Genomic DNA, 25,932 nt, shown 5'->3' with positions numbered 1-25,932 from the left:
CGATTTTAAAGATGGAGCTGGAATTTGTGGGGCCAAGTAACCTATCAAATCCAGTTAGAATAGATCAGATAAATAATGGCAACCATAAGAATGCTATGATGAATGAAGAGGTCTCTGGTACTCCCATTCTAGCAAGTATACTAAATTCTGCAAGTCATCCTACAGTTTGCCTCTTTCAAATTTTATTTAAAGTCCTTGCATTCTTATCTTTTATTTTTGGACCATTTTTTTTTAGGTTTTTTTCAAATAATAGCTTCATTATAACTTTTTTCCTCACAACAATATTACTTTCTTTAGATTTCTGGACAGTGAAGAATGTAACTGGGAGAATTCTTGTCGGAATGAGGTGGTGGTACGAGATTTCAAAGGATGGAGAGACTATTTGGATGTTTGAAAACTATAACGAATCTAAAAATGCAAATGCCTTTGTTTCATCTAGCACTGACAAATCTATCTTTTGGGTTACAATGTATGCATGGGCTCTGCTCTGGATTGTTATTTTAATATTTCAATTTTTATCATTAAAGTTTCAGTGGATTTCTCTTTCAGCAATAGCAATTGCACTTTCATTCTCTAATCTAATTGGATACAACAAGTGTATGCGTTCCTCCAAAAACTTTCAAAAGAATTGGATTACTAATATTGCAGTAAAAACTATTATAAATAATGCACAAAACATGGTTTAATTACTATAATCTTCAAAAGTAAGATTATGTTATTTTATTTAAAGCAAGATTTTTAACTGTGAAAGATAACAAAAATTGAAAGGGAGCAACTATGTGAACCTTAAGTTCGTAATTACAGTTTGGCTTCCACCTATCACCTTCAAATATAACGGTAGATCTATCAGAGAAAGCTGCATGCAAAAGGTAATCTTAACAAGATAGGAAGCTCCTTCAATTAACCGCTTCTTGGTGTGTTTAGATACATAGATTACAAATTTGCAGTAGTGAATATAATAATAGACAATTATGAAAAGAAATTTCTTTTAATGTGGGATTTTTTATCTTTTGAAGCTTTATGTAAGGAAATTAATAGTTAATAGACTTAAAATAAAGAGCGCCAACTAATACAAATTAAAAAAAAAGAGCAGTAGTAAGTAAATTTATATATAATAAATTGAGCGATGGCAATTATTCGCTCAAAATTATTGACGTTTAATATTATTTCTAATTAAGTTATATACTATTTCTCGTGTTTGAACATCCACATCTCCCCCCCTCGACGCACCCCACTTAAATTTTATTTTTTAAAGATATTATTATAGTAGACATTACTTTGAAAAGCTTATAATTTAGGCGCTTGCCCCAAAAAATATGAGCTAGGCGGCAGAAATGGCCGCGTCTCTTTTTTTAATTCCTTTGAATGAATATATTATTATTGCAAGGCAATTTTGCTTAAAAGTTCAAGTTTAATTTGTATGGCCTCATCTTCAGATACGGTTGGAATTCCCACACCGTTTGTCGTAGACGCACTATCAGAAGTTGGAAAGAGCTCCTCTGGTTACGTTCACATAAGAAACCAACAACGTAATGGCAAGAAGAGTTTAACAACTGTACAGGGACTCAGTGCTGAATTTGACTTAAAAAGGTTATTAAAAGCGTTCAAGAAGAACTTTAGCTGTAATGGGACAATAATTGATGATCCAGAGCATGGACCAATTCTTCAAATTCAAGGAGATCACCGACACAACGTAGCAAGGTTCCTAGTTTGCGAGAATATTGTTAATTCTGACGAAATAAAAATACACGGAGCTTGAAATTGATCAGGAACCATTTCAACTTTTACAAAAACTAAGTCATCTAAACTTTTTCTTTGGGAATACATTGGGAGAAATTCCTATGTACTATGTTTCTATTCATGAAACTGTATCTTTACAACAGTGCATAGATTAATACAATTACTACCCTATTATTATTTTTCTTCTATAACCTGTTCGAACGCGCATCTCCCAGTTATAATTCCAATCCGTTTAGTTTAAATAATAGTTTACGTATTCCTAGTTTGAGAAAGTACTATTTTGATGCATTTAAATTTCTATTAATGGTTGTCAATAGGAATAACGAATACTTAAATATTTTACATGTATTTTGATTCTTTTTCTTTCCTTCTCTTACTTTTCCGAGTGTAGTTCTATTGTATCTTCTTTTTTCTTTATATAACGCGGATCACCGGTTACAAAGAATTTCTTGATTTTGAAAAGGAATCCTAGACTTTAGTATTATCTCTAGAAATTTTTATTTTTCCAAGGTACAAATTTCTCAACCTGGGCAACTTCCCGCCTAAAGGTAATGTAGACAAGACATGGCTCACACACCTATCCATAATTACTAATTCATGTATATAAGAACAAACAAAAAAAAATAAGAAATTAATAAAATCCAAGGGAATATATAAATAAGTTTTTCTAAAATTTATTATTTTTTTTAATATAGTACTACTTCCATTTCATTTACCTCTACTATAATTATATATTTAATTTTTGAGATAATAAATTCTTTTGGTTTTCTTGAACTCCAGAAGTTGGTATATTTCAGGAAGATAATAATTGATACATAATTTGGTCTTGAAAACCTTTTGATATTGTATTGATACTATTTGTATTATTTCACTTCAAGTATTAGAATCTAAAAGATGGCTGAACAATTAACTGAAGAACAGATTGCAGAGTTCAAGGAAGCTTTCTCACTTTTTGACAAGGATGGCGATGGCAGCATTACAACAAAAGAATTAGGAACTGTAATGAGATCCCTTGGACAAAATCCCACTGAAGCTGAGTTACTTGATATGATTAATGAGGTTGATGCTGATGGTAATGGTACTATCGATTTCCCAGAATTCTTGAGTCTAATGGCTAGAAAAATGAAGGATACTGATACTGAAGATGAGCTTATTGAAGCATTCAAAGTATTTGATAGAGATGGTAATGGTTTCATTTCTGCAGCTGAATTGAGACATGTAATGACTAATTTGGGTGAAAAATTATCAGATGAAGAAGTTGATGAAATGATTAGAGAAGCTGATGTTGACGGTGATGGCCAAATTATGTATGAGGAATTCACTAAAATGATGCTTTCTAAGTAATTATTTACGGGTAATGAAAATATTTAGCAATAATTTACCTTTTGTTTATCGGAAAAAAAGCGAGTCAGAGGATATAAATGATCAAGAAATTGGTTATAGTTCCCTTGTGATGCTGTATCTCTTATTGCTTTCCTTCTCCCGATTACTGCTCACACTGTTATATTATTTTTAGCTGTTCTTAAGAATACTAATAGAAGGTAGTAATAGCTCCAAAAATACCACCAATTATACATCATTGGAATTACTTTCAATAATCAAGAGATGGATCTCATTCTAACTCATGCACGTCATTAGGCTTTCAGGCATTCAATCTGTTGAATATATTAAGTCCAATGTTTCCTTAATTAGTGAGATTTGTGGTTCTTTCTATTGATCCCTAGTGATGATTCACAAGTTCTTTTGAATGTTGAAAAGTGTTAAATTATAATAGAAATCGAATTTGATTAAATGGAGTATTTTATTATATTCATCGTTAATTACATGAGAAAATATCACAATGAGAATGACACTAAGGCATTATTTTTAAAATCAATGAGTATTGTGTTTCTTTTTGTACGACTATTTTGTATTTTAGTCAAGGGAGAAAATCAAAGGAGTTAAAGAAAATTTTGATTGATATTACTAGTCTTTTCTACTTTCTGTATTTGTGAATACATAACTTAGATGTTGTATAAAGAATGCGAGTATTTAGGGAAGAAGACAACAGAGAATAATCTACTGTTTTCCTCTAACTATATATTATCTCTTTAATTCATTATTGTATCTTTAATTGACAGCCTGGTTATTTCCATTTTGGTCTTGTTTGTAGGTTAGCCTCAAAAATCCAAATAGAGTAATAGTTAGGATCCAAGGGATGACAGTCATAAGAAGCATGGAATTAGCAAGGGCATTTGCATTCAGCTGTAAAGTCTTTATACCATGTGTGTTATTAGATAATATAATTTCTCGTATCCCCTTTTTTAAAGATGAATCATAGCCAAAATAATTCTGAGCTAAAAGTCCAACAAGAGGGGCACCAAAAATAGCGGATCCAATAGTTTCGAATAATGAGAATATTGCAAATAATGTGGCTCTATGGTGAGGTAAAACAATTTGACAAAGAATAGGTCTGCTTGCTCCAACTCCTGGCCAACCTGCCATGAATCCAATTAAAATACTGACTATTAAGTAATAAAAAAAGTAATTAGTACCCCATGGAATGTACCTCAAAAGGATGACCATAAATATAATTCTTAATAAAATAGCAGTTTGAGCCAATGCTTGTCTCCCAATCCAAGGATAAATTGACTCAATGTAATCAGAAGCTTTCCCAACAAAGGGGGAGATCAAAATTGCAGAAATCCAACTCGAGGAGTAGACTGTTGTTGCTAATAAAGGGCTCAACCCACAATACTGCAACCACATCATTGTAAAATTTAGGGAATGCCTTGGAATTCCATTCACTATACCCATTATCAACATCAACCATGCACTTTTATTCGATATTACATACGAATAATCATTTAAAAAATCTTTGACCTTATCATATGACGATTTACTAAATATTCTTTTTATCTGCAAAGTTATGTACATAAAATATGTATGCTCGCCGGTATATGACATATTAATCATACTTAAACCCTTCCCGCCTTTTTGTTGGAATGCATGTTTAATGCATGACTTGTATAAGAAAATGGAAAATAAAAAGGAGAGGAAAGAAAAAGTGAGAAGTAACCAGGTGAAATCAAAATAATGACCCATAATGTTGGCAGTGGCAGAAATACATAAGAGTCTTCCAATGTTTTGTGATAGAAAGAGGTTCCCAAAATACTCACTTCTACCAATGTTATTGAATGTTCCAATAACAGATTGTGTAAGCGGGCCCATAAGAGACAAAAACATTCCCATAAAGCAGAGCAAAATGAGCATTTGAAAAAAGTTTGAAGCAAATATCATTGAAAGCAGTACCATACCCCATCCAGTTGTGGTCACCATCATAAGGTAGGCAGGCCAAACTGTTAAAAAGCTAGTATTATTTGAATATTTTAAGAGTTTTCTTTCTTCTGAGGCCTCTTCTCTGCCTGATAGATTCCCAACTCCGCATTCCTCCACATCATCCTCCTCTTCCCTATCTGTTTCTTCTCCTATTATGTTCCTACCCTCAATATTCCCTGCATGTAGTCCCTTAAACCCAACTCTATTCTCACCTTCCTCTAATGAAATTAAGGTTTTGTGTTGATAATCTAATTCTCTATTAATAGCATTTATTTGCCTATCACAAATTATTCCACTAATGATTGTGGATATTCCTTGCGTAAATTTTTGGGCAAAAGTTAGCATTCCCAGAGATTTTGGGGAAAGACCAATAGAACTTTCCAGCAACTTATAGTTAGTAGGTATTATCTGGTCAACACATCCATGTAGAGAGGAATAGACATAAAGACTTGGTATAAATCTTTGGTATAAGCTACCATCTCTATCGCCTTCAAAATATTCCCCCAAGATATCATTTTCTTGGTTTAATCTTTTGTAGGATTCAGACCTAGACCTTTGGGACTTTGAGGGAGTTGAGGCTGTTGAGGCTGTTGAGACCGTTCCAAGACTCATTTCCAAATTACTTATTTTTTCTTAAGTAAATTAGGTAAGGTTTACTATTTTACATGCATGCATAATATAAAAATGAAATGATTATGGCTTAATAAAAATCAATTTGTGTGTGTGTGGCCAAAATCTATTTACCTTTTAAGATAGCCAAAACTATATTATATAATCTTATTGTAATTGCGAAGTCCGAGCTCAAAATTCTCTTCGGGTATTCTTCCAAAAAAGATAATTATCTGAATAACTGTTTTATTTGAAATTCTGTTTTTATTCTTTTTTTTTGCTGAAAAAAATTCAATCTTGAGTTTTTTTCTTTTTCATTTAAATTACATAAATAATTATAATCTAATTATAAACCGCCACATGGATTAATTATCACACAATATATTTTCTATATAAAGAAATATTAATGATTATTAAGGATAGAAATTACTGTAAAAATGATCAAAATCTATGCTAGTTTTTAGGGCCAATTTGTGATAATGAAGAGTGGTGTAAGAGACTAGAAAGGATATAAAAGCTGGATAATAAAGTTACCATTATGCTTGCAAATTTCTCTTCCTTTTATAAGTTTTTGTTATATAAGTATTTAAATTTAATTTTCCAGAGCAGGTAGCTTTTTCCCTACCTCTCCTTTTAATAGAAAGATAAGCAATAATACTCTTAATTCTAGTTTTTTATAAATCTTGAGAGGAGTCCATTTTTTATGTATTTTGGAGTTTATATACTTTAATGTACTAAAAAAAGGAAAAATAGAGATAGAAAATATAATTAATTTCAGGAACAAAAGTGTATTTAGTTTTCTTACTTGTTTCTTTCTATATCATTTTTATTCTCTTAATATGATTAGGTCATTAATTTAAGTAAAACAATTGAATTGTGTAACTATTTAATGATTTATGAATAAAGAATGGGGTTTTAATGTTATTATTGTTATATAATCAAGTTACTTAGACAATTTTAAAGCTTCTGATATAATACCCAGTAGACTGAGACTGAATACCATTTCTATTAGATTGTTCAAAGTGGAATTGTTCAGGTCCAACTTCAATTTGAATTTCACCAGCAATACCAGAAGAAAGCTTGGAAGCATGAATTGCAGCTCTGCAAATAGAACTTATAGGAGAATATACATCCATTCCATAGACTTTAGCATCCGATTCAAGTCCACAATTGCTTGGACAAGAAACTAGTTCTCTTTCACCAACTGGTAATTGGAAAATAAAACTTGCAGTATCCGAGCAAGTAAGTTGCCTTGGTTTAGGAGCAGCTCCAACAACAAATGATCTTGTCTGAGGAGTATTTTCATCAAGACTGACTATATTATTCTTTCCAGCAGCTCCAGAATACTGTTTAAGTCCAGGATAAAGAGCAACTACAAACTCACCACCAGTATTGCTTATTATACCCATATGCATAGCAGCTTGACAAATTGAACTCTTAGGTGAATACACTTTATGTCCTTTTACAGGGTATCGACTTTTTGAGCATCCAGCTGGACATTGAACTCTGAATTTATTAGCTTTAGATGAGAATTTTGCATTATCTAAATTAGTGTCGCATGTAATCTGAATTGATGGATTAGTTGCATAGTTGATTCCTCCCATTTTGTAAGCAACTGGGAACTCAGATTGGCAAGAAGTAATACACTGCCTTCCATCAATTGTGTGTCTTTTACCTTTAAGTTCTCCACCTCCAAACATTCCTTTTTGATGCCAAGACTTCTCCATAGCAGATTTAACCTCATTTGGACTAAAGAATTTATCCCATATATTAACATTAGTTATTTGGCCCAAAAAGTATTCACTATCTGAGTCAGAGCTTTTACCAATTATTAGCTTAGTTTTCAGATTGAAAACAAATCCTGTAACCTTATTTGCAACTTCGTTACCATTAATATACATTACAACTCTTTTTTCATTAAAGTTATATGTAACAGTTAAGAATAACCATTCATTAATGGCAGGTGCATATGAAGTTGAGACGGTATCAGAATTACATAATTGGTCAAAATGAATAGTATTATCCCTATCAATATACAATGATATACCCAAACATTCAGTATGTGCCATAATAGTTCTCCAGGTACCTTGTCCACCAGTAATAAGAATTCTAGCAGAGATAGTAAAATCGTCCAAAGAGCTAATTCTATCACCCCCTGGTAAGTTGGTAGCATCAATATAATCATTCTTTCCTCCTCTGAATCCAGGATAATCAGTTGGACAGACCCATGAAAGTACTGGTGGGGAAATACTTGGAAGCTCTTCATTAATAAGTTGTTTACTTAAATCATTGTCAATTCTATTTACTGTTGCTGAGAGTTTTGAGATGGTGTAGGATCTTAAAGAGGCCAAATCTGAACCTCTAATTTTTGACTTGGAAGCAGTAGTTTCAACACTTCTACTTTGAATTCCATTATTAAGGCTTCCAAAATACTTTTTTTGGCCTGATACAAAAGTAATAACAACATCTCCTCCAATTTCATCAGTAATAATACCAGCGTGTATGGCTGCCTTGCATACAGGAGTATCATCAGAATAGATATAACTTCCTTTAATGTGAGAAGATGCTTTGGAACACCTTGATGGACAAGAAATTATTGCGCCAGTTCCTACTGCTCCCTTAATGCTTACAGGGCTATCATTGCACTCAAATTGGTACTTGTTGTATGGAATAGACGGTAAGATAGATGGTGACTTCTCAGATAAATAAGCACCGTTACCTGTTGGGTCTCCAGATCCTGAACAGCTTACAACAACATCTTCCTCGTGCACACAGTAAATATTACTTGATGAGAAATGTTGACAGTTAACGAGTTTTTCTTCATCTCCCTTACATGCAACATCTACCATGAGAATTTCTTCCTGTTCATTTCCACATACGTCTTCACCTCCAAAATCTTTACAGCTTTTTGTGGATGCTCCTCCATTTTTAACTCCAGAATATCCCATCTGTCTGCATGCAACTCTTTCTGAGGCACTTGTAAAACCATCGCTACAGACTGATCCCCATCCATCCATATAAACTTCAAGTCTTCCTGATCCAGTTCTTGAAGGTACACCAGAGGAATCAACAATTCTGAGAGCTCCATGCATTGTATCTTTTGGAGCAATTGAGCTACATTGTATAGCAACAGTTGTCATGCTATTGGTGGTCTTTGGTTCCTCAAACATACATTGTGCAATGTCGATTTCGTTTCCATTACATTGCAATCCAGCGACTGAAATTGGGTATCCTTTTGGAGTACAGACATTACCTCCGTTAACGTATGTGCAAGAAGGTAAGATAGATCCAAATGAATAACCTAGCTGCTTACAAGCAAGTGTAGCAGCAAGTTCGTTTGTTGTAGTTGATTCTCCCTTTAAAGAAACACTTCCCCAAATACCATTTCTTCTAACCTCAAGTCTACCAGAAGATGCCAAGTTACCTGTAGAATCAACGACTCTGACTTCTGACTGGATGAAATCGATGGAGTCACTCAAGTATGTGTAGAAGCTGAATATTTCACTGCCAGGCTTTGGAAAGAAGTCTGAAGATTCCATAGAAAATCCACCTTTTCCACCAAAATACATTGGCAAACTTGGGACTATTGTTAGGACTAATTCTCCTCCAGAAGGGGATAGGATATTGTCAAATACTGCAGACTTACAAATGGATGATGAAGCTGCATGAATTCCTGTTCCATAAATAGTGGCAAATTTTTCTGAACCACAATTTACTGGGCATTTTACTTTAAAGGTAATTGTAGTAACCGGAGCTCTTGGGACAATATCAATTGCTCTTGTATTACAGTCAATATCTTGAGCAGGAGAGTTTTCTGACCCTGATAAATTATTTGTTAGTGTTACCATCTGTGAGAATGGCTTTCCGATCCATCTTCTTACAGTAAAGTCCATGCTTTCGCCATCTTCTGACTGAATTCTAACGTATTCACAGTACCATGGGTCATCCAGTGCAGTGTTTGTTAAGCTGATCTCTTTAATTCTGCCAACATCTGCTGCTCTGAATAGCATCCTTCTCAAAGTTGATGAGTAGAATCCTTGCTTAAGCAAAATCTTATCACTTTGACCTGCATCTCCAGAAATGCTGATTTCTACTCCGCCTCTTGTTCCTGCCTCACCACTCTTTCCTGTCATAATACTTGCGGTATATAATTTATTTCCAGTTACTCCGTAGGTTAATGAACGATGCTGAGGCGTGAGCTCTCCATTACATGAAAATACCCAGTATCTATAATCTTTAATAACTGTAATCTTTAAACACTTCCAAGTTGTATTACTCTTTAAGAATATTCCGACTTGTTGTGGAGCTCCAATATCTAATTGTTTTGTGTCTAAAGACCTTACAGTACCTGTTACTGACGATGAAATTGGAATTGGGGATGTCTGTGTATCATCTCCTCCATATAAAACTATATCGACTTCACTTCTTAGATCAAATCCAGAAGCCACTACTGGAACCACTTCAATGGTATACTCCGCTTCATTGCTTGGAGGTGCACATTCCGCAAAATCTGCAAAACCATCTAATGGAACTGCTCTACAATAATCCCTAGAAACATGTTTTTCTCCAGATAATCCTTCTGAGCTTACAGTCCCAATTAGATACAGTATTATAATCCATGCAAAAGTCTTAATAGTAATGCTCACTCTCTTTTTTCCATATTCCGTTTTTCTTTGAGCAGCACTCATTCTCTCGTCAATTACTCTTAACCCTAATTTTTGTAAACAAAGAGTGAATTTCTTCTTTTTTCTTTTTAATTCCCTTTCACTCCCCTTTTTCTTTAATACTCTAAATTTAAAGAAAAAAAAGTTAATAAAAGTTCATGCAATTTTTTGGGTTGACTTGTACTATTCTAGAAAATTCATTCTATACAAATTATTTGCAATTATTATTTTTTTACACATGCATGCACATTAGTAATACACCGGTACTAAATTGTTATCCACATAACATAATGACTAAAAAAAAAAAATAGCAGCCATGCATGCAATAAAATAAAATACATGTAAAAAAAAATTGTGAAATTTAGATAAATTTTGTCAAATTTCATAATTATAAATTATTTTCATATTTTGCAGACTAATCTGGTTAAAAATTGAGGCAGAGTGCAAATATTGAAATTATAAAAATTTGAATGGCTCTTCTATTCAAAACTCTCACTGACTATAATTACCCTTATAAATATTTTCTTTTTAAATGTCAAATCAGAAAAAAATGAAATATTGGCGGGCACATATGGCGCCTAGTCGCGTCATTTTGACATGCTTTGTGATGCTGATTAACATATGAGAACAAGTTTTGTGAAAAATAACCAAATAAAAATAAAAGCTAACCTACGAAAGTTGAGAGATTGATTGGTTGAGTATAGATATCAAATATAACAATATTTATATATTTATTCTATTTAATTCTGCAAAAGTTAGTGTGTGAAAGTAATAAGGTAACTGAATGCATTCTAGTATTATAAGTATAATAAATATCTATTAAAAACAAAATTAAAAATAAATCAATACAAGATCAAAAAGGACTCTAAAAATGTCAGTTACAACGGCATCTAAACCTCAGTTCGATGCTTTCAGAGATGAGTATTCTTTTTCAGAAGGACTATCATTTGACTCATTTATATTAGTCAATGATCCAAGATGCAGAAAACCGCCACAAAGAATAATCAAAGAAGAACCACTCACTCCTATACAGCTGTTTTTAAGGCCATTTATGCAATGTTGTGCTCCAAGAAACAGAGGTGGGAAAAAAATTAAAATTAATATTTCATCATATTCCACAACTACAAGAACAAGTGTTTCAAGTATTAAAATACCAAATAATTTTAGAATTGATGAATTTGAAACGACAAATTTGGAAACTCTCTCAAAGCAAAGTAAAAACATTCTTTGGTATATTATAGTCCCTTATGAATACGGTATACCCATGATCACAGAAACACAAAGACAATATGCTTGTTTATTATGGGGCGTTAAAAATGAATACGGTTCAGTTACTACAGAAAAAAGCATTCAAAAAATATTCCAAATTGCCAGTGAAAGAAGAGATAATTCTGATTTAGTTAAGGAGTATAAGTCAAACCCTGATTTACAAATATTAAAACTACATAGGGATGGACTTTCTGTCACAGCTGATGAAGCGTTTAATGAAATCCTTAGCTATTATTCACCAAAGTACTCTATTCTTGCAATCATTTCAAGAGGAAGATGTTTTGCATTCTACTCTAAAGCAAGCGAAGATAACAACAATGTTACATATATGTTGTTTGATGCATCTTCCAAATATGAAAATGGCCCAAAAGTTTTTGGATTTAAAAATATGAATAGTCTTAAGGAACATGTTTTAAGTGAATTTAGCCGTGATCATGAAACAAGATTAAAGGTCTCAGAAGGATTCAAAGTTACAGTTTTTCAGGGTAGAGTAATGTGGAATACTGAATTCGATTTGCCTAATACAATTATTAAAAAGGACTATAAGGAAAAAAATGAAGCCATGATAAGGTTAGGGAGGCTTAATGATCCCAAATTTGATGCTAAAGTTGTATATGGGGAACTTCAAAAAGCTACTACAAGGCCAACTGATCAAGATTACTTCTTTACATATCAAAATAACATGATGAAGATTATTAGATAACTAATAATCAGTATTTTGAGTTAATTATTATAGCAATCCAAGAGGAAGATTTACATTCACCATTAATATTTTTTATATTCATATTTATCTCACTCAATTCCCCACCAACATTGCTTCTTATTACTTCTTCTACTCCATTCTTTAAAATGACTGTACATAGTGAGTCACCTGGTGATATTTTTATATTCCTATTCATTATCCCATTTGTATTTACATTTGATATTATTTCTTCAGTAAATTGAATACTTTCAAACGATTGGTTCTCGGGTGTATTCGGAAATGAAAAGAAAATAATTGAGACTCTAATAAATTTTTAGAGATTTTATTATTTAAGCTGAAAATAAAGTAAACAAATATTTAGTAATATTCATAACATACCCATTTAAGTGAGTCTGTATTGTGGTATTCTCAAACTCTCTGGAAGAGTAATATTTCTGAATTGTATCCGAAATAAACTGATCCAATAAACATTTACTTTCCTTTTCCTAAACTTACCTCCCTTAAAAAATCCATCACCTGAGTCATATATTGCTCAATTCATTATTGTATCATTTCATGTGCATATTCTGACTATCATGTTCCCGCCTAACAAATTTTACATTCAATGGGGAAAGGACAGAAATTACTTAAGTAAATATAATTGATTAGAAACATACTAGAACTTGATCGGATGCCTGGGACCTCTGAGGAATTCAATTCTGGTGAAAGAGAGTCTGTTGGTCAAGTTAATGTGACTTTCGAGGGATTAAATAATATAAGTAAGTTAGAAACGGTGAAAATTTGTCATGCTAATAATTACCACTCGAATTTTTGCATTTGTTTAACTTATTGCTTTTTATTCATTAGGTCCAATACTTTTAAAAAGCTATAAATATGTGTTTCAGGGAGAACATGATTTAAACAATATTATTAGGAAGGCTAATAGTGTACAAGAAGAACTTTCCTCGTTAGATGCCTTCTCATCAGTTTCCCATAATGTGAGTCCAAATACGAATAATCCTTTAGATATTGATATAGTATTCAAACTAAGGGAAAGTAAGAAGAGATACACATTGGGAAGTACGATCAACAAACAAGGAAAAATAGGCTTTGAAGCCTCGGCATTTTTCCCAAACTTACTAGGGACATTAAGTACGAGCAAATTTAGCGTGGAAACATTTGGAAGCAATTCTAGAGAGCTAAATATAAGTCATTTCACACCCAGAATATTCTCTTCTAATATTAATATGGTATACAGTCTCTCAAAGTCAACTGTAGATTATAGCAAAAGCTCTGCTTATACAGAAAGCTCCTTTGGAGGTTTAGTCAGGTTTTCTGACCCAAATAATCGTCACAACTTTACCATAGAATCCAGAATTAGAGAATTCCCTAGATCACTACATGAACAAATCGGAGAAGGGCCGCAAGAATATGGTGTTACCACTTCAAGTAAACTTTTTGATCATCAAAGTATTCAAACTCTTAAAAATAGCCTTTGCTACTCATGGAACCAAATCAAAAGCAATAATTATAATGAAAAAGAGGAGAATCTCTCCAGAACTGAAACTAAAAGATTCGAAATTGTTCCATTTAAAATTCATAGTAAAAAAACTATTCAACAACTCAGCTTTGAGCTTGCAGGGTTTAATGGAGACGTAAGCTTCATCAAAACACAAGGTTTCTATACATGGAGCTCCAAGTTCTCCAGGATAAGAGGTTGCACCAATTTCTTTAAAAATCCCAGTATAGACTTTTCTCTTGGATTTGGTGCTCTATTGCCTAACTTGATTAATAGGTCTATCTTTAAAGCTTCCATGCATGACAAATTCTTTTTAGGCGGTAACTGTGGGGCGCACTACTGTTTGCCTGGGTTTGCGCCAAGGTCTGTGGGGACATGCAAACATATTATTGGAGTACAAGGTAAAGGAAAAAATCCCACGATTGGTGAAAATAGAGGGAGTGTGTGTTTAGGAGGGGACGCATTTGTTTCATCAGAGTTAAAGATTTCTCACCCTTTAGATCTGAGCGGAATGGGAACGGATGTGAAACCCAATCTACAAGCTTTTATAAGTAGTGCAGTGGTTCTTGACAAAAATGATTATAACAAGAAAAAGCAATTATTAGGAAAATTTATACAGAATATTAGGGCGGCAACTGGATTTGGCTTTTCAGTTCCGTTAGGTCCAGCTGACTTAAGTCTTCTATTTTCAGCCCCAATAAAGCATCTCCATACAGATATGCTTGAGGGATTCCAGCTAGGTATGAGAATGACTTATACTCCATTATAGTGACAAAATTTGGTTAATTTGGGCTTAAAAACCAAATAATACCTTTCTTTCGAGTAGAACTAAGGTGTAATTTAAATTTAGAAAAAAAAAATGATTTAAGCTAGGTTAAGTTAGATCAAATTCATTATTTTCTGCCTTCTCCATCAGGTTCATGGCTATTCTTGCCAAGTTCTTTTTAATAATAGAAAGGAAATGTACCTTCCAGTCATCTACGGGATATATGTTATTGTATTCTTCAATCAAGCCGGTAAACTCCTCGACAAATTTGTTTTTGTCTAGATCATCATTTTCCTCTCCAATTGAATTCTGTCTCCTCTCCATTATATCCAGAATGGAACGGCAAAGCTTTCCCTGAGGGGATGTGCAAAAGCTCTGATCGATGGATGAGTACTTTTCCCATTTAATTTGAGCATCTACGCTGTCCTCCAAAGACAGAATGATCAGAAAAGCTTTGAACAGATACTCCTTTGCATTGTATTTAATCAAAGAATTACTTAAAGCCTTTTTTGCCTCCTTCTCATATATCTCAACTGCCTCAAGAAGTCCACTAACTCCTGGAGCATCTTTACCAAACTTTGAAACTGAATGATCCAAAGACTCATTACTAGAAAGAGAGAAGTTATCTGCATACTTTAAAATACAGGAAGAGTAGGCTGTTTTGCTGTATTCATCCATGTCAAACATATCTGCAGCCTTTTTATAGTATTCACAACATTCAACATACTGGAAATCACTTTCTAAGGACTCTGCAATGCTCTTGTAAAGCTTTCCACTCTGGCTGAATCTCCCATTCTTGTTGTAAAGATCTACTGCCTTTAAAAAGTAAGGGATGGCTTTTTGCAAATCGGACCTCTTCATTATATTACCACACTCAGTGTAATAATTGGAAGCTGTGACCAAGTCATTCTGCTTTAAAGAAAGTTCTGCCGCTTTGCTAAAGCACTCACAACCTTCCATCCAAGCCTTCAAAATCTTGAACTTATTTCCTGCTTCAATGTACAGCTGTATTGCCCCATCGTAGTCCGGGCCTCCTGATAACAAGGACGAAAAGAATCCTGTAGAACCTTTTCCTGCCTTTTCTGCCCTTCTAAATAGTTCCTGAGCTTCTTCCATCTTGAATTGTCAAAAGGTAAAGCTTGGAAACCAACACTATTTTCTTATACCGTCCTTCAGTTGACTTTCTCCTACAACCTCTTACCTTACTACCCCTAATAATAGTGCATAGCTCCCACAAATCAAATGTACCGCCAAAAGGCGCCAACTCTTTTTTTCTATGGGTCATTCAAGTTACTAGTAGAAAGGTGGAATTAAGAGCAAGGTGGGTAAAGTTAATACATAGCTCTGGAAATGCAAAGTTATTTTCTTTTAGAATGCCCAGAAGAGCCAATTGGCTCTATAGATGTCATAAATAGTCACTGCAGGCAAGATATTCTGGGCCATAGTGAAGGGTGCTTGTTGGCATTGACTTGTTGGAACAAGAGTGTGAGGCTTTACGATCCTCAGATACCTTATGAGATGAACTTAAACGATAACTTTAAATATAACTCTGCCAATGAAACTTTGGAACGGCCTGATGTATTGCAAAGTACCTCAGCCACAGCGCAGAGTCCAAAATACATTTCCACTGGCAAGTGCATACAAAGTATTCAGTGCGAGTATATTTACCTTGCATGTAAATTTAAGGACGACTCAACCATATTTCTTGGAGGTTTTAACGAAGCTGTGGATTTCATTGACCTACAAGACTCTCTTTATAGCCCAAGAAAGTTAGTTGGGCATTTGGCTCCTGTAAGGTGTCTATCTTTGCTGGAAAAGAATTCAATACTAGCCAGTGGAGACTGGGATGGAGAGGTCAAACTGACCAGCATTAATGGAGGTAATTTTGGGTCTCAAGTTTCAAGAATATCAGTTCCAGGTAAAGTTTTCTGTATGGATTATTCATATAATGAAGAATGGCTTTTGGTTGGAGACTCTTTAAAAAACATGAACTTAATCAACTTGCGAAAGCTTTCATCTGGCATAGAAGCCACACCACCAACTGAAATTATCCCTAACTTTATGAAGTACCAAATGCGTAGTATCTGTGCAAACAGACACAAAGATGTGTTTGCCACAAGTTCTATAGAAGGAAGGGTACAGATTACAAGTGTAGATAAAGCCTTAAAGGGTGAAATTAACAATAAAGAGTGCCCTAAAGATAATTATGCATTCAAGTGTCACAGAACTAAGGACAACTCCATGATGACTGAAACTATCTATCCTGTCAACAGTGTTTGCTTTCATCCTCAATTTGAAAATGTCCTGGCTACAGGTGGAAGTGATACAAGTGTTTTTCTATGGGACATAAGTGCAAAAAAACGACTCTGGAGGAATTCAAACTTCCAACTAGTTGACTCAGAGAAAAATCTCATTCGAACATGTAACGAAGGTGTATCATCCTTAAAATTCCATCCAACTCTTCCTTACTTAATTTCTTCATGTTGCGACACTTTTGACCAGTCCTGCAGATTTAGCTCCGAAACCAGAGACCAGGTCAAAGGTGGGCCCAACTCTACTCCAGCTCAGAGGTCTTCCATAATCTTCCATTCTGTTCATGGAGTCAAACCCTTGGAATAGTTATTCTGTTATAAACGTACTCGTTTTTCAGGCTTCTTTTTTTTTTTGTTTTAAATTCTGAAAATTTCGCATGAACTCTAATCTGTATATGATTTCGATAAATTCCCTTGTTTCAAAGTTTACCTTTTTTTTTGTTAAAACCCCTCTTTAATATAAATTCTATTCAACCTAATGTTTTTTCTCAGTAAAGCATACTATCTATCCTGATTTGAATAATAACACTGCAATTTGGCCCATATAAAAGTAAATAAAGTGTCTGGTTTCGTGCGTTACGTAAGAACCAAAATTACGGCCAACTACACAGTGCCATGTTGGATTATATTTTCTGTCAAACTCCTTTTTTATATATGCTGCTATATCTTTTTCCACATTATGTCGCTCAAGAGCTGCAGCAGCGCATGAAATTGCGTCCTGTTGCATCTCGTCAGACATATCTGCATTTTTTATAACAGCCTTTTTTTCACTCATCGTTATTTATTCTCAATTCTAATATCCAAATTCTTTTTTTTTTCTGGCTTTCCGGTCTTTACAAAATTTTCCCTGTAATATTTACATACACAGATCTAAATTACAGACGTAAGGTGGGGATGTTTTGGCGCCTATTTTATTGAAATTATTTTATTAATTCCAAATTTGGACATTATATTCTTTTTTTTTCTACAGCTTTAACTCTTTCTGAAATCCTACAAATTCATATAGACATTAAATAGTAGATACCTATCCTAGTGAGCAAATATAATTAGTTGTTTAAATATTGCTTTTTTCATGCCCCACTAATTTAATTTAGTTTTGCCATATTATCCAACCTGCCAGTTTAGCTTAATGACTCTAAACTACTTCTAAGATAAATATGCCTATCAAATATTTATTGCTATAATTTCACAGAAAACGTTTTTCTACCTTAATACACCATCTTCACTCTCCTATTGTTTTCTCTCATCACAATCTTCTATATAAACTTTCAAATACTCACTCACCCTACCTAGATTAAAGTAAAATCCATCCATTTAGACCTCCATTCCGGTCTAAAGTTGTTTTTGCATGAACATGCGCATGTGGACTTAAAAACTTGGACAAAATACCACGAAATGTGGGGAAGAAAGTCAGAGCAATTAATATTTCCCGCCAATTTAGAGTCTAATATAGCATAAGCAATCATTTGAAAAGGTAAAGATTAATGGTTGAAATACCAATAAAGTCGATAGTATGTGTGGAAATTCCAGGTAAAGTGGAGAATTTGGATAATGCAATATTTGCTTTAGGAGGTATGGAAGGGATAGAGGAGTCAATAAATACAAAAACTTCAATAAAGTTATTATTTTGCCGAGAAGATCCATATAATCGTCCTATTTGCTCAGATTTCATGAAAAGAACAGGAATACTTCTTCGAAAATTAAAGTATTCAGATGGAAAAATAGAGTGGAGGGTGATAGGAGACGTTTCTCTTGTTCACCAATTCACCCAAATGGCGGATTTCTATTTTATTCCTCCTCCAGGTTTCAGAGATAAAAAAACAATACACGAAGAGATTAACGAAGAAATTGTCGGTACTCCATTTATTCCGCCAGCAGTATTTTCAAAAGTGACTCATCCTGTCAGTATTAAATGGACAAGCACTAATGGTAATTTTGACAAATCTACAAATACCAATAATATTACGACTAGTTTAGCACAAGATACAGTAGGGTCTTTAGTATCGGGCTCTCAGGGAGAGCCAAGAGATAATGATGTAGAAATGATGGATGCAACAGAAGAACAGGAAGAGCAGATAAAGAGTGAAGGACAACAGTACTGGAACGTAGTATTTAAATATTCAGATAGTACAGTTCCAAGTATGCCACTAAAAATATCTACTAGTATAAATCTCGACAAACAAGCACTAAATACTCTGAGAGAGTTATTTAAGGAACAGCCATTATGGTTGAGGCCAGTGATAGAATCTAAAATCTCTTCAGAAATTTCGTCTTGGAAAAAAAAGTTGCTGTTTACACAGGTTTGCTATAATATTAGTGACGGGCCATGGAGGGCATGTCTTTGTAGACTAGGCTATGACCCCAGAAATGATCCAGAGTCAAGAATATACCAGACTCTGGATTTCAGAGATCCATATCTTAGAAAGGTTCTGAAAGAAAAGAGAATTGGGATCAACGTTAAAGCTGAGGAAGATTTAGGAGAAACTGTTTTGGACTGGCAATTTAAGGTACCTCCTAAAAGGGGATCACAGCTTTATCAACTTTCCAATATTGAGGACAACCACATTAAAAAAATAATCAAAGAAGCTGTTCCTTTGGAATCGTGTACAAGGGAATCAGGTTGGTTTAAAAAGTCTGTTATTGACCAGATCAGAGAGTTGCTATCCCTTAAATGTGAACAAATGAGGCGGCTTGATAATAGCTAACTACCGTTCTTGCCTTCCCCAAATTTTAACCCATATTCTCCCTGTTTCATCTACATTAATAATAAGCAATGGTATACATAATACACAAAAAAAATGTGATTTAGGCTTTAGTTGAGTTAATTTCCATAGAAACACTATTCTGATTTATGCTTTTTGTATTTCTTCTTGAGGCAAATTCCACTCCAGAGAAACAACCAGAATCAGATTTCTTTAGTGTGGATGTAGATGTTGGTCTAGTTAAGGTTTCTGAACTATCTAGCTTTTGAGAACTAATAGCATTCATTGATGAGGTTATTTGAAGTTGTGAGTTGGATGTTGATTGCATTGGGTTTGAAGAGGATGTGGATATTGATGTTGCTGAAGTCATAGTCGCTCCAGAAATCTTTCCTGGAGAAACCACTAAATTCGAATTTGGAGTGGAATTAGAATTCGAAATTGATACCTGTGGCTGATCAGGTATCATCAAATTATTAGTTGGGATTTCACCATTAACCATATTATCATAATGAGAATACACAAAAGAGAAAAAGCTCCCAATTGCATAATTATATTTGGAGATAATATTCAGTGACATTTCATGACTTCTTGTTAAAAATTGCTGAAGTTCCTGTTGGACGTCGTCATCAATCCTAGTAAACTCATCTAAAGCGTCTCCACACTTTCTTTGGGTTCTATCCAACTTGGCGTTATCACTCAAAGAAATACTCTTTCCAGAATTCATTCTCTGTTGGCGCTTCTTTAGTTTCTTTTCGTAGTGGATTCTTTCAGAGTATGCAACTCTTCTCTTTATTAGACGCTTTTGAATGCTATTTACATTTAGAACCATTTCTTGGATCAAGATTTTTACCTGATCACAATCTACATTAAAATGTTCTCTTGCTGTTGATAAACCACCCATGCATTCCATAGCATTCATTAAGCTTCCATACTCAATTGCTTCTTGGGGAAACAAATTTCCAATTCCATTCAAAATTACTTCTCTTGAATAACACAAATTTGTCACACATGTAATGCTTTTATCTACAGCCACCTGCATCTTTTTTGCAAATTTCAATACATTGTCTAATTCTCCAGTTAAAGATTCTAATGGATCGTTTGCAATCTTTTTAACGTAAAAAATCTGAGTGAAAAACAGTTATTTAGTTGTTGATTTAAATATTTGGACTTATGACCAGTTTTATCCAGAAAACACGGTCATTTCCCACTTTCTCATAAACTTACCTTCCTTAAAAACTTCATCATCTTTCTTAAAATTATACTCAATAAACGGTATTTATAACTTTAACTTTATTCTTTTTTTCTCAATAAGTAAAAAAAATATCGTACATTCAGCTTGACCGTTTTTTTTCTGCTTTTCTCCTCTTATATTTACCTTATGAGCCAAAATTTTGGCGGGAAAACTGGTTTTTCTCCCCTATCCCCCAATTGAATATTCGGAGTAAAAATTTCACAAACTAATTAATATAACAAAAAACATTTAAAAGAGAGATTAGAGATTGTTAAGAAGGAAGAAGTAAACGATGACTTACGGAGATCAAAGAGTAAGAAAGAGAGTGAGAAAAACAAATGAGCTTTTAATCTATAGATCTAATTACCTGAATTCCAACTTTTAAAGTTCTATAATACTTATTTAGTTTACTTTTTTTCTTAGAACTTTGCATGCATACCCACTTTTTTATATAAATTTCCCCATCAGAAATCTGTTATTTTTATATTTACCATGTCGGGCGCCAAACTCAAAAATTAAGTATTTGTTATTTAAAAAACTGCACATATTTATGTGAATGGGTTTCTTATTCCAAATGGAAATTTGTTAGACGATGTCCCTGTATGATCAGTAACAGACTGATTATTTTTTTCCTCTTGATCATGTTCAATGAGTGCAAGATTTGAGCAAGTAGAGGCCATACGGTCAAAAAGTGTTGAAAGATGTCTGGTAACTTTGTCAAGTCCATCACCAGCTTGACATAGGAGTTCTGGGAGGAGTTTGACATAATTTGGAATTTTTCCAACGTTTAGAACCATGCAAAACTCATCAGCAAAGGTTAAACAATTTCTTCTAAATATATTATAATCTGAACCGGGCCATAAAGGTTTCATTTCACTAATAATTCGTTTAATATCTCCTCTGGAGAAGTTAGTTCTACCCATTTTAACACTTTCCCTATAAATATGTATAGGATGCCTTCTCGGGAGATTTACTGTGACACCACTACTACCATCATTAGTTGCTCCATAGCAATACTCTACTCCATAAACTTCGATTCCTGCATGGAAGGCTCCCAGTTCGAATGCTCTGGTGAATCTATTAATACTTCCACTAACTGCATCTAAATCATATACATTCAGAATTACCATATTGCTTCCTAAATCCCTGTCAAAATCTTCTTCTCTTGAAGTTAATGAAGATCTTGTAGTTTCTGTGTATGAATAATTACCTTTTCTGTGTAAGTCAGAACAAGTCATGTGCCTTCTTACATTTGATCCTGAGATATTTTCCATTTGGTCAAAATAGTCCACATGTCTTCTTATATTTGATCTATTTGGAATTTTATTAAATCCTGTATTCGTGTCCATGTTTTAGTAATTATTGGTAAAAATCAAGGAGCTGAAATATTTTAACAGTAATTAGAAAAGTAATAGTTTATTTTAATGAGGTTGATAATTTAGGAGAAACAACTAAAACTTTAGGATTTGTTTACCCATTAATTCTTGATATTTCCCTTATGTTCTTCTAGAATGTATATTATGGCTTAGATTAGTATACAAAAATACAAATATTTTTGTTTTTATGATGATTTTTATTGTTACTATTATGTTTTTTTTAATTCAATTTCTTCTTTTATTACTTTTTGCCCTTGTGGCTTCCCAATTAATTAAATTTTTTAAAAACATGAAACCCACATTAGGCGCCATAATGTGCGTACCTATTATATTTAATTGGCATGTTTATATACTTAAAGTAAAATAAAAAAGTGGAGAGGGAGAGTGAAAGAAAGAGAAAGAGAAGGAGAAAGAGAGTAATCGATTTATGGAAAAGAAAAGGGATTTGAATTATTTATTATTTCATTAGTTTTGTTTGGTTAATTTTGAGTAGGTTTAGATTCTAATAGGCAAAAAAGTATTAATAGCATGCTGAAGAAATTGAGTAAGGAGGACCAGGATAGAATATGTAGTCAACAAGTAATCACTGAATTACGAGATTGCATTAAAGAGTTAGTAGATAATGCGATTGATGCTGAATGCACAGAGATCTTAATTTCTCTTACTGATTTTGGTTCGTCCACAATAGAGGTTTTGGATAATGGAAAAGGTATAGAAGAGTTGAATCAAATAGGAGAAAGAGGAGCCACATCCAAATTAGAAAGTTTTGATCACATTAACGAAAGTTTGAGTACTTTGGGATTTAGAGGGGAAGGTTTGAATTCTATAATTAATAGTTGTGAAATTGTGGAAATTGATTCAAAATATGGTAATGAAGAAAATAAGGTCGTGTTTGAACAAGGAAAATGTCAAATCATAAATTTAGATGAAAAAGATCAAGGGACTAATCAATTTCATAAATACCATTTTTCTGGAAAATCAGGAACAAGAGTCAAAATTGTTGGTCTTTTCCTCCCTTATATTTCAAGAAGGTCTCAATTTTTAAAAAATTTAAGATTACAGCTTAAGTCACTAATAGTATTAATAGAAGAATATGCAATATGTTATCCAATGATAAGGTTTCTACTTTCTAATAAAATACTTTCAGATGTTGAGAGAGAAAAGATTCATAAAAGATTAGTTGGTAGTGAAATTAAACATCAGAGTAATCAAATTCAATCTCAATTAATAATGACAAGGGGCAAAGTATCCAGTCAAAAAGAGGTTGCTCAGTATATATGGGGAAAATCTGTACTTGGAAATTCTTTAGATTTTAAACTTGAGGGAGAAGTTTTTATTCCAAAGTTGCAAAAATTTGCTTCTAAAGTTGAAGAAGAGTCTTCTCCTTCTAATCAAGCGTTAGTTGGAGGAAAATGGATAATTACAGGTTTCATATCGTCTTTAGATAAAGGGAGACCATCTCCAGATCATCAAATATTCACTGTTAATAGTAGGCCAGTAGATTCCATTAAAAGAATTTCTCGGGTGATTTCATCAATACATTCAACTTTATCATCATTTAACAGTAGAAAACTTTATCCTGCTTTTGTCATTAATATTCAGCTTCCCCAAGCTTTACTTGATATAAATGTTACTCCAAATAAGAGGATAATCATGCTTCCAGCAAAGGTTGAGACTATAATAGCTGAAAGTATTCAACAATTTTTACAGGACTCCTACCAAAATAATATTCCTATAAAAAGAGAATCTATTGGTAGCCAGAGTCTGTTAAATTTTTCATCCAAATACCAAGATACCCATTCTACAGAAACTATTCAATCTCAACCCAGTCAAAAAAAGTTTACTGATTGCATAACAACTTCTACACCCTCCCTACAATCTGACACTTTAGCAGACTCTTTGCATTTTGGAAGCAATAAAGAAGATCGGAATGAAGAGAATTCATCTTCTTCGGAGTCAGAACTAGAGCCTGGAAAGGTTCCAAAATCTATTGGAATTAAAAGGCAATGCCTGGGTGTATCTATGAGAGAATTCAATTTAGATGACTCTTTGACTAACAAAAAGAAGGAAACAAATATCGGAAAGCCATGTTTGTCCTCCTTTCAAGAGTACATCCCAACTGGTAGTAAATTCATAGACGAGGACAATAATAATGGCGTGGGTAAGGATAAGGATAAAGACGAGAACGAGAACAGGGACGAGGATAAGTACAAGGAAAAGGAAAAGGAAAAGGAAAAGGAAAAGGACGAGGACAAGGACAAGGACAATGACAAGGACAATGACAATGACAAGGACAAAAACAAAAACAAAAACAAAGACAGCAACAGGGACAGCAACAGGGACAGAGACAGGGATTTCGGAAAGCCAGATATCTTGGGTCAAGGAGTTTCTGTGAATCCAATAAAAATTCGGTTGAAAAATAACATCCCAGTGGAATCAATTATTGAGCTTAGGTATAATAAGGCAGAACAAGAGGCAATTTGGAGTTGCAGAAAAAATCTTTATCCACGTTTTGGTAGAAGATCTAATCAAGAGAAGGTACCCAGTGCCAGTAAGTATCTTCCTAATGAGGATATTACTCAGACCATTAATAAACATGAAAAGAGAAGTGGAGTTTCAGAATTACTAGATTATCAGGATGATGGAGCTAGCCATAGCTTTAACTTTAAAAAGCATCTTTTTGCTCAGCTACAGGTAATTGGGCAATTTAACAAGGGATTCATATTAACAAAACTATCTGTTGTGCAAGGCCAAGATCAAGAGGAAATACATGAGAAAAAAGAAAAAGAGACGGAATCAATACATATATTCATCATAGATCAACATGCCTCTGATGAGAAAGCTCGGTTTGAAAAGTTAAATAATGATTTAAGCAACATCCAAACTCAAAAACTGATTACTCCATTGGCTATTTCGTTATCTCCCTCTCAGGAGCAGTTAGTAATCAGCTATAAAGACATATTTGAGAAAAATGGTTTTAGATTTATTTTTAATCAAAATTCTGAAATTGGATCTAGAATTCAACTTACTCAGTTACCCGTAGTTCTTGGGATTCCATTAAAACAGATAGATTTTTTAGATCTTCTTTCCCAAATTAATAAATACAAGGTTAGGGTATCTACGGAATATAAGTCTTTAGATTTCCAAGAACCTTCTAGTATTATTAACAAAGAAATAAGAGGAAAAAAAAAATTAGAAAACAATAATCAAATGAATGAGGATGAAGATGAAGATGAAGAGGAAGACTCCATTTCAATTTTAACAGAAGGCCAGGATAATAATAGTGTTACACTATGGTGTCCGTCAGGACTCGTTCCTAGGCCGAGAAAAATCTGGTCAATCCTTGCATCCAAGTAAGTTTTTCTAATTTTAAATTATTTAAAACTTGATTAATACTCATTTTTTTTGTTCTTTTTAGAGCCTGTAGGAGCGCTGTCATGATTGGGGATGACCTTAATCTCCCCAAGATGAAAAGTATTGTCAGAACTATGAGTACTTTAAAGTCTCCTTGGAACTGTCCTCATGGTAGACCATCCATTAGACATCTAGGATACTTTTCAACTCTCTAATTCACCTAGATCAAATTTGAGCTAAAAAAGTACATAACGTATTAAAAAAAAAAAATATTTTTCATAAATATCTTAAGAAAGAAACCCACAAACCAGATTATTTGTATCTGCATGTATTTATTTAGTTAAGCTATTAAGGAAAGCAAACCCGCCAATAACAAAAAAAAAAAAAAAA

The 25,932-nt window shown here is 33.5% G+C and overlaps 15 protein-coding genes across 15 annotated transcripts; 8 read left to right on the top strand and 7 right to left on the bottom strand.

Moving 5' to 3' along the window:
- Positions 1 to 11: 11 nt before the first annotated feature.
- On the top strand, positions 12 to 686 carry cubi_00462 (FAM18-like protein; the record flags this gene model as incomplete). Its single annotated transcript, XM_029017476.1, has 1 exon — positions 12 to 686. The coding sequence occupies one exon, from the start codon at positions 12 to 14 to the stop codon at positions 684 to 686; it is 675 nt and encodes a 224-aa protein (XP_028873965.1).
- A 734-nt stretch (positions 687 to 1,420) lies between these two features.
- On the top strand, positions 1,421 to 1,759 carry cubi_00461 (translation initiation factor 1; the record flags this gene model as incomplete). Its single annotated transcript, XM_029017475.1, has 1 exon — positions 1,421 to 1,759. The coding sequence occupies one exon, from the start codon at positions 1,421 to 1,423 to the stop codon at positions 1,757 to 1,759; it is 339 nt and encodes a 112-aa protein (XP_028873964.1).
- Positions 1,760 to 2,634: 875 nt separating this feature from the next.
- On the top strand, positions 2,635 to 3,084 carry cubi_00460 (calmodulin; the record flags this gene model as incomplete). The annotated part of the gene is made up of 1 exon (XM_029017474.1): positions 2,635 to 3,084. One exon carries the CDS (start codon positions 2,635 to 2,637, stop codon positions 3,082 to 3,084), a length of 450 nt encoding a protein of 149 aa, XP_028873963.1.
- A 765-nt stretch (positions 3,085 to 3,849) lies between these two features.
- cubi_00459 (uncharacterized protein) lies at positions 3,850 to 5,670 on the bottom strand (the record flags this gene model as incomplete). The annotated part of the gene is made up of 1 exon (XM_029017473.1): positions 3,850 to 5,670. The coding sequence occupies one exon, from the start codon at positions 5,668 to 5,670 to the stop codon at positions 3,850 to 3,852; it is 1,821 nt and encodes a 606-aa protein (XP_028873962.1).
- A 944-nt stretch (positions 5,671 to 6,614) lies between these two features.
- cubi_00458 (scavenger receptor protein 1 precursor) lies at positions 6,615 to 10,355 on the bottom strand (the record flags this gene model as incomplete). Its single annotated transcript, XM_029017472.1, has 1 exon — positions 6,615 to 10,355. The coding sequence occupies one exon, from the start codon at positions 10,353 to 10,355 to the stop codon at positions 6,615 to 6,617; it is 3,741 nt and encodes a 1,246-aa protein (XP_028873961.1).
- An 847-nt stretch (positions 10,356 to 11,202) lies between these two features.
- cubi_00457 (uncharacterized protein) lies at positions 11,203 to 12,303 on the top strand (the record flags this gene model as incomplete). Its single annotated transcript, XM_029017471.1, has 1 exon — positions 11,203 to 12,303. One exon carries the CDS (start codon positions 11,203 to 11,205, stop codon positions 12,301 to 12,303), a length of 1,101 nt encoding a protein of 366 aa, XP_028873960.1.
- Positions 12,304 to 12,310: 7 nt separating this feature from the next.
- On the bottom strand, positions 12,311 to 12,828 carry cubi_00456 (uncharacterized protein; the record flags this gene model as incomplete). The annotated part of the gene is made up of 2 exons (XM_029017470.1): positions 12,311 to 12,565; positions 12,799 to 12,828. The coding sequence occupies 2 exons, from the start codon at positions 12,826 to 12,828 to the stop codon at positions 12,311 to 12,313; spliced, it is 285 nt and encodes a 94-aa protein (XP_028873959.1).
- A 145-nt stretch (positions 12,829 to 12,973) lies between these two features.
- Positions 12,974 to 14,570, top strand: cubi_00455 (uncharacterized protein; the record flags this gene model as incomplete). Its single annotated transcript, XM_029017469.1, has 2 exons — positions 12,974 to 13,061; positions 13,150 to 14,570. The coding sequence occupies 2 exons, from the start codon at positions 12,974 to 12,976 to the stop codon at positions 14,568 to 14,570; spliced, it is 1,509 nt and encodes a 502-aa protein (XP_028873958.1).
- Positions 14,571 to 14,675: 105 nt separating this feature from the next.
- cubi_00454 (uncharacterized protein) lies at positions 14,676 to 15,683 on the bottom strand (the record flags this gene model as incomplete). The annotated part of the gene is made up of 1 exon (XM_029017468.1): positions 14,676 to 15,683. One exon carries the CDS (start codon positions 15,681 to 15,683, stop codon positions 14,676 to 14,678), a length of 1,008 nt encoding a protein of 335 aa, XP_028873957.1.
- Positions 15,684 to 15,917: 234 nt separating this feature from the next.
- On the top strand, positions 15,918 to 17,186 carry cubi_00453 (BUB3-like protein with WD40 repeats; the record flags this gene model as incomplete). The annotated part of the gene is made up of 1 exon (XM_029017467.1): positions 15,918 to 17,186. One exon carries the CDS (start codon positions 15,918 to 15,920, stop codon positions 17,184 to 17,186), a length of 1,269 nt encoding a protein of 422 aa, XP_028873956.1.
- A 198-nt stretch (positions 17,187 to 17,384) lies between these two features.
- On the bottom strand, positions 17,385 to 17,654 carry cubi_00452 (uncharacterized protein; the record flags this gene model as incomplete). Its single annotated transcript, XM_029017466.1, has 1 exon — positions 17,385 to 17,654. One exon carries the CDS (start codon positions 17,652 to 17,654, stop codon positions 17,385 to 17,387), a length of 270 nt encoding a protein of 89 aa, XP_028873955.1.
- Positions 17,655 to 18,363: 709 nt separating this feature from the next.
- On the top strand, positions 18,364 to 19,584 carry cubi_00451 (uncharacterized protein; the record flags this gene model as incomplete). Its single annotated transcript, XM_029017465.1, has 1 exon — positions 18,364 to 19,584. The coding sequence occupies one exon, from the start codon at positions 18,364 to 18,366 to the stop codon at positions 19,582 to 19,584; it is 1,221 nt and encodes a 406-aa protein (XP_028873954.1).
- A 100-nt stretch (positions 19,585 to 19,684) lies between these two features.
- Positions 19,685 to 20,826, bottom strand: cubi_00450 (uncharacterized protein; the record flags this gene model as incomplete). The annotated part of the gene is made up of 2 exons (XM_029017464.1): positions 19,685 to 20,704; positions 20,806 to 20,826. 2 exons carry the CDS (start codon positions 20,824 to 20,826, stop codon positions 19,685 to 19,687), a joined length of 1,041 nt encoding a protein of 346 aa, XP_028873953.1.
- A 534-nt stretch (positions 20,827 to 21,360) lies between these two features.
- cubi_00449 (uncharacterized protein) lies at positions 21,361 to 22,161 on the bottom strand (the record flags this gene model as incomplete). The annotated part of the gene is made up of 1 exon (XM_029017463.1): positions 21,361 to 22,161. One exon carries the CDS (start codon positions 22,159 to 22,161, stop codon positions 21,361 to 21,363), a length of 801 nt encoding a protein of 266 aa, XP_028873952.1.
- A 555-nt stretch (positions 22,162 to 22,716) lies between these two features.
- Positions 22,717 to 25,757, top strand: cubi_00448 (PMS1 family ATPase; the record flags this gene model as incomplete). The annotated part of the gene is made up of 2 exons (XM_029017462.1): positions 22,717 to 25,541; positions 25,607 to 25,757. 2 exons carry the CDS (start codon positions 22,717 to 22,719, stop codon positions 25,755 to 25,757), a joined length of 2,976 nt encoding a protein of 991 aa, XP_028873951.1.
- Positions 25,758 to 25,932: the final 175 nt, after the last annotated feature.

The sequence above is a fragment of the Cryptosporidium ubiquitum genome (assembly GCF_001865345.1).
Source record: "Cryptosporidium ubiquitum isolate 39726 chromosome Unknown contig_14, whole genome shotgun sequence".
In the NCBI taxonomy this organism is placed as follows: domain Eukaryota; phylum Apicomplexa; class Conoidasida; order Eucoccidiorida; family Cryptosporidiidae; genus Cryptosporidium; species Cryptosporidium ubiquitum.
The sequence above is the reverse complement of the archived record's forward strand: the minus strand, read 5'-3'. Positions and strand labels throughout refer to the sequence as shown.